This window comes from Marmota marmota, unplaced genomic scaffold (assembly GCF_001458135.2).
Source record: "Marmota marmota marmota unplaced genomic scaffold, marMar, whole genome shotgun sequence".
Taxonomy (NCBI): Eukaryota; Metazoa; Chordata; class Mammalia; order Rodentia; family Sciuridae; genus Marmota; species Marmota marmota.
Genome location: NW_026000026.1, coordinates 79,665,262 through 79,678,311, shown reverse-complemented (window position 1 = coordinate 79,678,311; position 13,050 = coordinate 79,665,262). Strand labels below are relative to the sequence as shown.

Here is a 13,050-nt window from a genome sequence, read left to right as displayed (position 1 = left end):
AGTCAATATTTTGAAATAAACTCCCCAGTGAATGTTTTTCTCACTGAAGTTTGGGAATCCCTGCTGAAGATACTATAAACGCAAACATACAGAGTGATAATAAACACTTTCCCAGAACATGGACTCCAGGTTGTCTGGCAGAGAATCTGACAGTGAGAATGTAAAGGGATCATTTGTTAGATACTTAACTGACAAACTACTGCAGAGCCAGAAAATAACCCCAGGTCTGTTGGACCCCATTTCTTTCCACAGTGCCTGGTATAAAATCAGTTCTCAATAAGTATTTGCTGTCATTAAAATAGACAAATAACAGTACTTATGATCCTCATTATCATTTTCCTAATAGATGATTCTGCTCATTGTTCTATTTTTTTTGAAATCTATGTTTGTTTGCAAACCCCATGTTTCCATTGGCAGATGGTTCCTAAAGAATTATCCAGGAAATTGTGGTCTTTCCAGGAAGAAGGATTGGACAGGCTCCTATCAGATGGGTATGACTGAATTCAAAACACAGTATTGTTAAGGAGATGATGTTGTCCTGCCTACTAATTTTATCTGCAGGTTTGGAATAGTTGTAAATTCCTGTCTTGTTTCTGCTACTGACTGGATCTGGGGAAGTCAGTCCTATCTGTATGGGTGGGTTTTCTTGCTTGTGAAATAAGAGGTCTCAAGTCAGAGCTGCAGCTATAAATGCCTGCAGGGGTAGCCATGACCCAGGGATGTGTGGAGGGCTTAAATGGAAGGATGATAGAGATTTAAAGATGGACAGGTGAAAAAAAAAAAAAACAAAAACCTTGGTGTGGGTCAAATTAAGTATTTTGTGAGCCGATTTAACTGATAGATGGCCTATTTTCAATCTCTGGGTGAAAATGTTTCTAATTTTCCTTAAAATTATTTGAAATAAAACTTGAATTCAGAAAGAATATGAATGCTGGGCACATAGTAGAGAAAATATTTGTGGAATGAATGAATGAAATAAGTGAACATACACATACATATATGTTCACACATGCCTGTATTATAGGTGATCTTTACTTGTTTGTGTACACACACACACACCCCTAACTGTGAGCATACATGTATCCATTGGATAATGAAGTACCTAGAGTATACCTTCCTATCATTGTCATCTCTCAAGTTCCCTTCCCATCATGGACCCTGGCACATATCCATAGCAAAAAGTGCAATTGTAGGAGTTCTAAGACCAAATAACACTTAAAAATAAAGAACTGGAAGGAATTATGGAACTCAGATGTTAGAGATAATCAATAACTGACCATAAACAAGATTTTTAGCTTTCTGAGGCAATGTTGCCTTATAGTTAGGAATGAGGGGCTTCAAAATCTGTTCTGGGTTCAAAGTCTGCTGCACAACTCAATACCATTGGGACCTTGACCATTCACCTGTCCTCATTATTAGTAAAATGATATAATAAAACCAGCTTCAAATGTCATCAAGAGAACTAAACATGATGGCCTCTGTAAATCATGTAGCACCTTTTCTTATTGTAGATGTCATGGTAAGTCCTGTTGTCCCACAAAGCAGGGGAATTTCTGATCTTGAAGACGTAATGGTAGAAACTTGAGGGAATTATCTGAAAAGAACTGAGCCAGTGGTGTTATAAAAGGAATAAAAGCAAACATGGAAACGGAGGCCACCATCTCCAGGAGAGCAGGATTAGTGGGAAGTTCTAGACTCAGTTTGCTACTATAAGCTTCTTGCACAATTCACTCTTAGTGCTGCTTCTACTTAGTAGTCTATACAAAGGGGTTTTGATGGTTGCTCTACCTATCTTTTAGGACTCTTGGGAAAACTCTGAGAAAATGACATAAATGTTCTTTGTAAACTGAATAGTACAACAATCATAAAGAATGATTAGATCCTAATTTGTTAGAAAATTGGGTAGTTACTGTAGTCAGAAGGAGAAACTTTTAGATCCCTCTGATCATCAGCACTTTCCATTCTATCAGTGATAACGAGGCTGACCTCGTTTGACTAGATTCCAGGTATTGTGCACATTGTCTCTTTGATGCTAACATTTATAAGCATCAGGTGTGCTTATTATCCCCATCTCACTGTGACTGAGGGTCACAGTGGCCAAAGCAGCTGGAGGATGTATAGAGATATTCTGGTTTAGTGATCCTCGCACACTGGTTTATGGATTTGTGCTACCCATGGCCAGGTGTTTACATGGCAGTGGCAAAATCATGCCAAGACAATGCTGTGAACTTTTCAATTTTTTTATAAACCACATTTATCCAGTTTTAAGGCATATCCAGTATCTGGAGACTATCTTTCTTATGGTTTTCTAAACATTTTTTTTTAAAAATAAAATAGTGGTGGAAGTGCATCATAGTTCCTCTTTTTGAATGCCTTACTTTAGCAAAATGAGAAGCCAGTCACCCTGCGTCATTATTGCCAGTTTATTTTTATTTTTTTGGGGGGGGGAGTTTTACTGGTCTTTAAAGTTTTAAAGCCTGGGTCCCCTCACTCAGTCCCTGCCCACTGGCAGGTCAGGGAAGGCTTGGCTGCTGGTGCCTTATTTATGAGCTGTGTGCCATTTCCCCAGGCAGAGGACGATGCAAGGCCTCGAAGGATTATGAGCGGAAAGAAAAGGACGAACTGAGCTTCTGCCAGGGAGAAAGCATTGAGATTGTGGGCTTCGTCATCCCCGGGCTTCAGTGGTTCATTGGGAAGTCAATGAGCTCAGGAGAAGTGGGCTTTGTCCCCACCAAGAGCATAGATCCCGATTCCTGCTCTCCAATGTGAGTATGCCATGAGGTGTCATCATCTTTGAGTTGAGACTCAGTGTTCATAGGATAACGAGGCAGACCTTGGAGATAATGGATTATATTTGGACTTAGGCATCTCGCATCTTGCCCTACATGGCAACAACTTTCAGTACCATTAAATTAATTTAGTCACCACACTTTAGCTGGCTTGGTTGTAAGGACCACACTTTCACACAGCCCCTGTATCACACAAGGAGGCCGTACCACTTTCTACTTATCCACAGTGCCATCTGTTGGTCTTCGTGGTCACCTGTGGGACCTCATGAACCACAGATTGCCCAATTTGGTAGGGAAGGGGAAAGAGAGGCTGGAGATGGGAAAAATCAAGGGGAATCGGGTCCTAGTATACCCCCAGACCCTCTCTGGGTTGCAGATCTTCTTGAACCACCGAGGAGGGTGAATTTTGAGCTCAAAGGAATGGTAGCCCAGCAAGTGGCCTCAAGCAGTGGACAGTGTGCTGAGGTCGCCTAGGTATGGGCCCTGTGCGCTGTGCCAGTGGCTGCCACTGGGTGTCACTCTGAGCCTGTGATCTTTTGGTAGGGGATTTCTGAGGATGGTCTCAGCGTTAGCTGAAGATCTCTTCTACATGGGTTCGTTCCCTCCCTATTCTTCCATGAGGTGTGTGTACACACACAAACATACCAAATCGGTCCTATATGAGAAAGGAATTCCTCCACAGGCTGTCTCCTGGGTCAGATTTAGCCTATGCCTCTGACCCATAGGGAAGGGCCCCTGCTTGTCCAGGAAAGTAAAACTGTGGATTTCCTTTTTCTCACAGCATAGGGTTTAACCCCAGCTCTCTAGTTTCTCAGCAGTGGCTGATGGAAAGCCAGTTCTTAAAACTTGCAGCCAGCATTTTGCCCAAATAGATAAAGTATTTGGGTTTGGCCAGAGTGGCACTGGGGAACTTGGAGCTTCTGAGTGTGATAGAAAGTCATATCCTTCCTTTATTAATGTTGAAAAAGATCTGTGTTTGTGTATGTTTTACAAGGCAAAAGACTTGGGGGATCTTTTTACCCCATCTGACTTTTTATCTTCTGATTTCCTGCTCCAGAGGCAAATGCTGCTTGAAGTTGCTTTGTTTTCTTTTCAGTCTTTTTTTCTGATACTTTTAAAAATTGTTAATTGTTTATAAGAAAAAATTTGATATTACCTACTTAAAATCTCTCATATAATTTGTTTTCTGCAACTGGCATTTTTTCCGTTAACATTGTAAACTGAGGATTTATTCACATTGGGATAAGTATAATTCATTTGAACGGTGTTACTTAAAGAAAATGTATACACTTGCATGTCTAAACTAAAAAAAAAAAAGAACAAGATTGGTACATTAGTGCACTCAAGATAAGAAAAAAACATAAAGAAAAGATAGTATTACAAATTTAAAAAATTCTATCTTTTGTTATATCCTCATTTTAGTCTTCATATTATCTTTGTCTTTTTTTTTATATTTTCCATTTCTTGTGGCAGATATTTTTGCTGTTGAGAATTTTGTTGTTAGTTTCATAGCTGTTTCTATGTAGGTAAGCAGTATTTTTTCTAAGTTTCTAATTTTTTTCTTTGTCATTGATGAAACCATACAATTATACCATATGATATATTCTATCATAAATTTATAGTAGATTATTTACTTTATTCTTCAAAAAGTACCTCTATTAGTAGTTATTTCAGGGAAGATGTGTGAATTGTAAATACTTCTAGTAATTTGTTCTTTGTCTTACATATACTGAAACGTATACTCTTGGACGATAATTTAACTAGATACAGAATAGCATCTTCAAAGTGTGAGGGAAAGTAACTATTAATATAAATTTCTAAGTCCATTTTCAGCATTTTATTTTATTAGTTTTTTTAGAGAGCCATTTTTTTCCCTTTGGTCAACCATGTTTTTAAAATTACATTAACATTTTAAAATTACATTAACATCCACAATGTCATTTGTCAGTTTCCTTGAACTCTCTCCAAGTACCTCTCTCCAACATTTACATTGATTATTTTCTTATTCATTTTGTTTCTATTTCATTAGTCTATGTTATTATTGTTTAGATTTAATTCTTTAATCCCATGAAATTGAACAGTGAAGTAATAGATAATTGAACCCAGAAGGAAAAATTAGGAGAAATGGACAATTTGAAAAGACCTATAAACATGAAGAAATGGACCTCCTGTTAAAAATGATACTATTTTTATTTATTTTGCTCAGGATTTGGTGTGCTTCTTCAATCAGAAGACTCATGTCTTTCTTCAATTCTGGAAAATTCTCAATCATTCTCCCTTTGAATACTGCCTCTCTCTCATTCTTTAATCTCTCTTGTGGAATTCCTTTCAGAGGTATGTTGGACCCATTCTATCCTCAATCTTACTTAATCAGTTCTTTTGTAATAGTTCACCATTTTTTACTTTAGACCACATTCAGGGTAATTTCATCAAAATGATCTTCAGTTTCACTAATTTTTTCCTCAGCTGTAACTAAACTTGCTATTTAATCTCCTACCCCCAAATGGCACATTGTCTTTAATTTCCATGCCTTTGTTTTCTATTTGAATTTTCCTAGTGTTCACAGATGGTTGTTTCTCCTTTTGCAATGTTTCATCTTTTCTTTGAAGTTTTTATTCATTCTATTTATTTCATTGTTTTAACCAGGCTTATAAATTATTCTATGGATTAGTGCTATTTCTAGTTGTGCAGAATATATTTACCTGAGTATGCATCTTCTGGATATCAATGTCTTTGTGGGAAGTTCATTTTCTTAATTTGTACTTTTGGATTTGTATTTTTTTGTTATGTGGAGTAATTTCCAACATTTAGAAGTGTTGCATGAATCATGGACTGAAGAAAATTTCCCTGTGGATTAAGTTTTACACTTGCTTCTCCTGGAATCCTAGGAACTCATGATCCAGGACTAATTTTTTTACCGTTGTTCTTTGTGGCACCTTCACTGTACAGTGTAAATTCAGATTCCACACCTTCAATGGTGTAGGCCTAGTTGTTTGATTTTTTTTTTCCCTAGGGATTCAGGTAGATGAAAAGTGTGCTCTTGACAGGCAGTGCAAAGTTTTCCACTCATCTCTTTGAGGAAGTTGTTACCCTTTCGAAGTCCAGACTTTATGAATAGAGCTTAATTCAGCTCCCTGCTTGACACAGGTTCAAAGTCACATCTCCTGACCCTGGGGATCATTGTAAGGTGAGCCCCACTTCTGAGGGCCAGTATCTGAGTTGAAACTATCAGGGTCTCTGGGCCAACTACTTTAACTTACCAACCTGATTTTGGTTTCTGCTTTATTTTCTGGATCCCAGGGATTTCCCTTTCTTTATTGTTAAAGCAAGGCTCACAGTAATTATCTCTGCTGTACATTATCCAAGATTTGTGTGTCCAGAGAGAAGAGCCCTTTAGAATACTTTAGGCTATCGTATTGCCAGAAGCTTTGCCATATTCTTCTAACCAAGCTTTCATTTTGGAAATCCACAACGTCATTTGTCAGTTTCCTGAACTCTCTCCAAGTACCTGAAAGTCAGAACTCTAGCAGATCAAGTCTGAGGCAGTGGACCTTAGAGGTACAAAACCTAAGATTCAGTCTCAGCTTCATCACTTTGAGGCTGTGTAATTCTGAACATGGACTCTTTCATAACCATTTTCTTCACCTATGAACATGGATTTAAACACCTACATCATAGAGTTATTAGGAACAGTACATGAGTTGGGCAACTCTTTGAGGAGAATCTGGAGATCAGGCCAGAGAAATGGGGGCTCAGTGGACATGGTGAGATAAACCCTAGGCCAGAATCAGGACATGGCTCTAGTACCAGTTCTGCCATTAATTACTGCGGTAGCCCTGAGCACTTCATGTAGTTGCAAGTTTCTTTTTTGGATTTTAAGCTGCCTTACCAGAGCTATGGAGACAAAGGGTGAGTGGCTGGCCACAGCACACCCTCCTGAATTCTATTATTCCCTGATCTACCACATCCAAAACACACACTTCAGTTTTCGGTGCCTCCATTTCTTCCTCTGCAAAAAAGGTGTAAATTGTACCTGCCTTGAGCTCATAGGACAAGGGACCAGACAGGAGAAAGAGACACAGAGGGACAACTCTGGAGATTTTCAAGGAACCCCTACCTCTTCTGCAGAGGAGGCTCAGTGTATGCATGAGGGAAAACTCCTTGGGCTTGGTGAATTAACCACCTTAAAGACAGTGCTTGATGCTGACTCAGTGCCAGGAGCAGGGCCTGTTCCTACCAGCCACCCTGGAGCACCTTATAATTCCCCAGGGTAGTCAATAGAGCACTTAGAAGTGTCTTACTTCCATAGTGGGAAAACTGGCCTTGAATTAATCCTAGTTGAAGTAAGTAGACATTGACTCCTTTTGATAACATTTTCTTGTTGTAGATGAAAATATTGCTTCATTAAAAATATTAATGCACACACACAAAATTGTACATGCCTCATAGGGCAATTATGGGGATTAAATGAGATAATAGTGTATGATTCATTATAACCCTCCAAAAGTATTAGCCATTATTAACTCTTGGATTTCTCAGGTAATTGTTTAGGCATAAGAAAGACAATGGAATGAATCTGACCTAACTTTCCTATGAATATATATGAATATGCCACAGTGAGTGTCAATATTGTGTACATCCACAAGACTGGGATCCATATCTTATATCCATAAGATATACTCTATGTTTGTATAAATGTAGAAATAGACTCTGTTGTCATGTATAACTAAAAAGAACAAATAAAACTTAAAAAAAATTGGCCCTGAGGTTCAAAAACAATTGAAAGTGATCTTAAAACATTTTCAGCTAGGTAGTGGATTGAATGCTTCCTAAGGCATTTCTAGTTGCAAATTCTTAACTAATTCCATGTAAATTTTTAACAACTCCATAACACATATCTAGTAAGCAAACTAGTCTTAACAATCAGGTTACACAGCAGGATGAGTACAAAGATCCTTTGTTTATGATCGTTTCTTCCAGGCCCCTGACTCCCTTACCCATGCTTTTTCTCCCTTCATATTACATAATGCTGTTCTCTGCCATGTAATCAAGTCTCAGCAACTGTGACAGATTCCTTCCCACCACAGTGAAACTCTCTTCATTGTTCCTCTAGATTGTATTACTTGTCCCTAAATTTTTCCTCAAATAGCCTAAGGGCAAAGAAACTTCTTTTAATGGTTCCTTTCCAATCTTTATACTTCAGACAACCAGATCCTATTTATCCCATTAAAACTGGGCATCATGTGGCCTCAAAGAGTGGGTTGTGGTTGAGAGAGAGGGATTTTTTTTTTTTTTCTTGCCGAGGGAGGAATGGAGTTTTAGGAAGAAGGGTGTTTGCTTTTCCACTTTGACCTACTTTGATAACCACACAGCTCAGTTCTCTGTGCACGAGGTGCTAATAGCTCTTTTTCTTTGGCAGGAAAAATAAAATTTGCAACAGTAAGATGAAGAGTCTGATTTCAGCCACAAGCAATGGGTTGATTGCTTCTCTAAGTTCTTTACTGCATCCTAAGAACAAAGAGAAGGAGAGGGAGCCTGGAACCTGGCACTGACCTGTCTCTGTCTTGTGCCCCAATGTAGGAGCAAGAACTCTGCGTTTTTCAGTGATGAGGAAAGGTGCTCACTGTGGGCCCTGGGAAACAACAAGAAAGAGGAGTGTGCCAGCTTCCTCCACGCACTGGCTCAGACTGACATCACATCTGTCTACAGGCTTAGTGAGTGTTTGGTCTTTAACCTCCTCAACTAGGAGGGTATCCCTACTCAGGAATAGACTATCTCTAAATTCTAATCCCATCCAGGAATTTGGGGCCATGGTCATTATTCAGTTGATGACAGGATCATATTTGATTAGCTGCATTTCACTTTAGATTTCTGATAATTCTGACAATGCACAGGACATATTGTCTAGAAACTATGAGATAAGATGAAATCCACTTGCCTACACCGTGAGTGTCAGCTGCATTGGGTCTTCCATCCCAACCTCAGAAAAGAATTTTCTAAACTCTGGCTGAAGTCCCTCTTTTGAGGGATGAAATAAAAACCTAATAAGAAAGAAAGATGGGGATCATAGGATGTCCCAGCTGGAAGGGCCCTAAGAGATGATATCTCCCCTCATTTTCCATACTGGGAAATTGAGGTCCAAATGAATTAATGCCAGATAAGAACTGCTGTCTTCTAACTACCCATCAGGACAGTCCCTTTCACCACACTGCCCCAGACAAAATGGTATTGGGCTCTTGGATACATTCGCCTTGTGGGGTGAGGGGCCTCAGTGCCTGGCACATTTTCCTCAATTTCTGAAGGACTGGGTGAGCAAATGAATGGATGATACTGATTTCCTGTGGAAAGCACATTCATTCTCTGATGATGGTTTGAAGAAGAATTCTTTTTCTTTCACCTCTTCAATGATGGTGATGTTGTATCCACTCCTGTGTAGATGGGCCATATTTCATGGGTACATCCAGAGATACTGCATGAGGCACTGTCAGGCCAACTCCCAGGATATACGAGGGGGTTGGAGACTTTATCCATGCATAAGGAGGAACATTTACCCCAGATATCAGCTCCCAGCCCAGCTTTGCTTTTGAGCAGATCACACCGGTCCATAAAACTGAGGCAGCCAGTTGAAGCTGACACTGCCTAGTAGATGTGGGTGAAGACTGAAAACCAAGGAAAGCTCAGGGTGTGCCATGGGAGGGCAGAGGCGGGTGGCAGACTTGGGTCAGAGGTTATCTGCTACTCTTGATCTATTGGTTGTGAGACCCAAGGGTAGGCCCAGGCAGCATGTTGTCTTTTGTTAAAGGTCAGGGGTGCAGCTGTGCTGAGCTTAGGTTGTGCCCTAGAGTCATGCAGCCGCCCTGGCACTGAAGCAATTGGCAGAGGGCTGTCTCAATGATAGAGTCCAGCTTTCTTGACCTGTAACTTGGGAAGGAGTGACCCTCTGATTCATCTTCCCATCTGGTAACTCATTTGTGCTCTTGATGTCCTGGCCCCAAGATAAATGACTGCAGTAAGACTGGCACACACCTCTCAGTGTCAGAGAGGCCAGGGCATGTAAGCAGTTTTCCAGAGCCAAGCTCTTCAGCTCTCCATCTTTAGCTGTGGGGGCTCCACTCTACAAGTTGCAGACTTTGAGTGTTTGCAGTGACCGTCTCAGAAGCAGGCTTCCCTGGGTAGCAGAAGGAAGAAGGTTGACTCAATGAGGGGCCTGCGGGTCTTCCATGTTCTCTGGCAACCCAGAAGGGGCCCACAGACAGCTGTTGCTTTTCTGTCAGGAAGAGGTGGAATCTTCTCTTTAGCAACCCCCATCTGTGGCTTATGAATCTGGCCTTTACCTTCTCAGCTCCACGGTGGCTCTTCAGGCAAGAGTGTTAATTTATTCACTGCCGAGCTCAACGTGACTTCTTGGTTCTTACCTCATTTGTTTTACTTTTGTGATGCTCGGTGCCTGCATCCTAAGACACCTTGGCCTCTGCGACTTTCCTCACTTTCTGCCAGAAATGCTAGTGTTCTTCAGGCTTATTAACTAATCTCCCGCTCCTGTTCTCCCTCCCTTCCTGCTCTATTCTCCTTCCAAATGCTTTGCCTGTGTGATCACATTCCATCCTGGGACGTTGGCCAGCTCCTGGTGACCTGCTGTGGGCCACAAATCTGTATTTGCAGTCTCCGCTTTGCTCCTTAGATCCAGACCTACTTTATTCTCTGCTGAGAGCTCCTGCAAGTAACTCAAAATTAAGATGGCTAAAGCTGTACTCAGGATTCTCCTTTCTTCCTCCTCATCCCACCTGTGTACTTCAGGGAACAAAACTGGGCACCTCGGAGGCATTTTGCTCTTTATTCCTTACCTAGTCCCCCTGCTTGTGCCACTTTTACCAAGCGCAGTGTCCAGTGCCTTGTGCACATTAATCCATGCTTGTCAAGTGGATGGGTGACGAGTGGAGCAGTGTCACACCCCGCCAGATGCTCTGCACTTGGAGTTCAGGCCTGGCTCTGTGGAAACTTGCTGAGAGTTTTGCATCTTTCTGGCCTTCAGATTTTATCATCCCCCCACCCCATACCAGCCTTTTGGTATAGAGCTTGTTTCCAGATTTCCTTCTCTGACTCTGGGTCTCAGTTCCCAACTGTAAAGTGTAAGGGTTAAACAGGAAGGTCGGGTCCATACAGCTCTTAAACTGATGTGAAAGGGGCAGGTTCTGCCATTTTTAAATGATAACCGATGGTCTGAAACTTCACTACGAAGCTTCCCTAGGGGTTCCTGGCCTGGGTCCCTGGAGGCATCGGCATGGTGACTCATTCTGACCTAACATTAGGTCTGTCCTTCATCTCTACCTAGGTGGGTTTGAATCCATCCAGAATCTTCCCAATGATTTGAGCGGTGAGTAGAAATTATGCTGAACCTGGCCTCTCCTCCTTCAGGTCAGCTCGCTTGTCCTCTTGCCTAAGTTGCAGATGCTCAGGGTTGCTCAACTCTGCCTATCCTTATAGCATCCCAGGCTGAAGGCTTCCACGAGGCCAGGTCTGGTGGAGCCTGGGAGGAGCGACAGTTCGTGGGCTCCAGATACTCCAGCAGCTCCGGGGACTCCCACCTGGAGGAGGAGGAGCTCCTCTCAGCCGCCTCTGACAGCTATCTCCTCCCGGAACCTGATGACCTTGATGATCCCGAACTTTTCATGGACCTCAACACTGATCAGGATGAGGAGGAGGCTGATAACTTTAGCTCCATATTGGCTTTTTTGGATCATGAGGGTTACACGGACAACTTTAAGAGCCTGTACGATTTCTCCTTCTCTTTTCTTACTTCTTCGTTTTACAACTTCTCTGAAGAGGATGAGCTTGTGGCCTATCTGGAGGCCTCCAGGAAGTGGGCCAAGAAGAGCCATATGACCTGGGCGCATGCCCGGCTCTGCTTCCTCTTGGGCCGGCTGAGTGTCAGGAAAGTCAAGCTCTCCCAGGCCAGGGTGTACTTTGAGGAGGCCATCCACATTCTCGATGGGGCCTTTGGGGACCTATCCTTGGTGGCCTCTCTGTACATCCACTTGGCTGCCATCTATCTGAGACAGAGGCTGGTGCATAAAGGCCCAGGCCTGCTGGAAAAGGCAGGGGCTCTGCTGGCCTGCCTGCCGGACCGTGAGTCCAGTGCCAAGAGCGAGCTTGATGTGGTGGCCTATGTGCTGCGCCAGGGGATTGTGGAGGGCAGCAGCCCCCTGGAGGCCAGGGCCTGCTTTCTGGCCATTCAATTGCTCCTGAAGCTAGGCCGGCATGAGGAAGTCCTGCCCTTTGCTGAGCGCCTGCAGCTCTTGTCTGGACATCCTCCTCCTTCAGATGCTATGGCCACCATCTTGAGTTTTCTCTATGACAAGAAATATCTTCCGCATCTTGCAGTGGCCTCTGTCCAGCAACGTGGTACTCAGAGCGCTCAGGGCACATCTTTTCCGGTTTGGCAGGTCTACTTGGTCCTCCAGAATACCCCCAAACTCCTTGGCATTTGTTCCTCAAGCTGGGGTGAAGTTTCTGCCCTGGCCTGCCCAATACTCAGGCAGTCGCTGGCTGCCTGTGAGGAACAAGCTGACTGGAGTACCCAGAGGGCTCTGTGTCTCATCCTGTCCAAAACATACCTCCAACACAGGTCTCCTGATGGTGCCATCCACTACCTAAGCCAGTCCTTGATGCTGGGGCAGCTGCTGGGTGAGCCAGAAGTCTTTGAGTCTTCCCTCTGTCTGGCATGGGCCTATCTCTTAGCCAGACAGGCGAAGAAGGCTCTGGAAATTCTTGAGCCACTGTTATGCTCCCTGAAGGAGACAGAAAGTGCTGCCCAAAGTGGAGTGGTCCATAACCTCCTGGGGCTTGCACTCCTAGATGAAGGCTGTGTGAGCAGAGCTGCCATGAACTATCTCCAGGCCTTGAACAGAGCTTGGGAGATGGGGGATGTACGTAACCAGGCAGTGATTATGGCCAATCTTGGTTACCTGACCTTCAAGTCCTGGGCTCCACAGCCAGCCAGGGACTTTCTCCTTCAGGCAGTCCAACTCTATTCTGAACTCCAGACCTGCAAGGAGACCGACATGGAATTAGTACAGGTGCTTCTCTGGCTGGCTCAAGTTCTGGTGTCTGAACACCAGCTGACCCACGGTCGCCTATGTTATGAAATGGCGTTGCTGTTTGGCTTAAGGCATCAACATTTAAAGAGTGAGTATGTCCCGTGCTGCTGGGGAGCAATAGGGAAAATTGTTGGAACATACTTTGCTTGTGTTCTCTCTCTAGA

The 13,050-nt window shown here is 42.8% G+C and overlaps 1 protein-coding gene across 7 annotated transcripts in view; it reads left to right on the top strand.

The window, feature by feature from the left end:
* Positions 1-13,050, top strand: part of Sh3tc2 (SH3 domain and tetratricopeptide repeats 2) — a 63,174-nt gene that overhangs the window by 28,354 nt on the left and 21,770 nt on the right. For 6 of the 7 annotated variants that reach the window (XM_048811764.1, XM_048811763.1, XM_015485960.2 and 3 more), the window contains exons 7-11: positions 418-491; positions 2,570-2,765; positions 8,370-8,503; positions 11,122-11,163; positions 11,274-12,974. In XM_048811764.1, coding sequence (XP_048667721.1) covers positions 418-491; positions 2,570-2,765; positions 8,370-8,503; positions 11,122-11,163; positions 11,274-12,974 — 2,147 coding nt within the window. Of the gene's footprint in view, positions 1-417; positions 562-2,569; positions 2,766-8,369; positions 8,504-11,121; positions 11,164-11,273; positions 12,975-13,050 lie in introns of those variants that run through there. The other variant, XM_048811768.1, reaches the window with a different exon arrangement.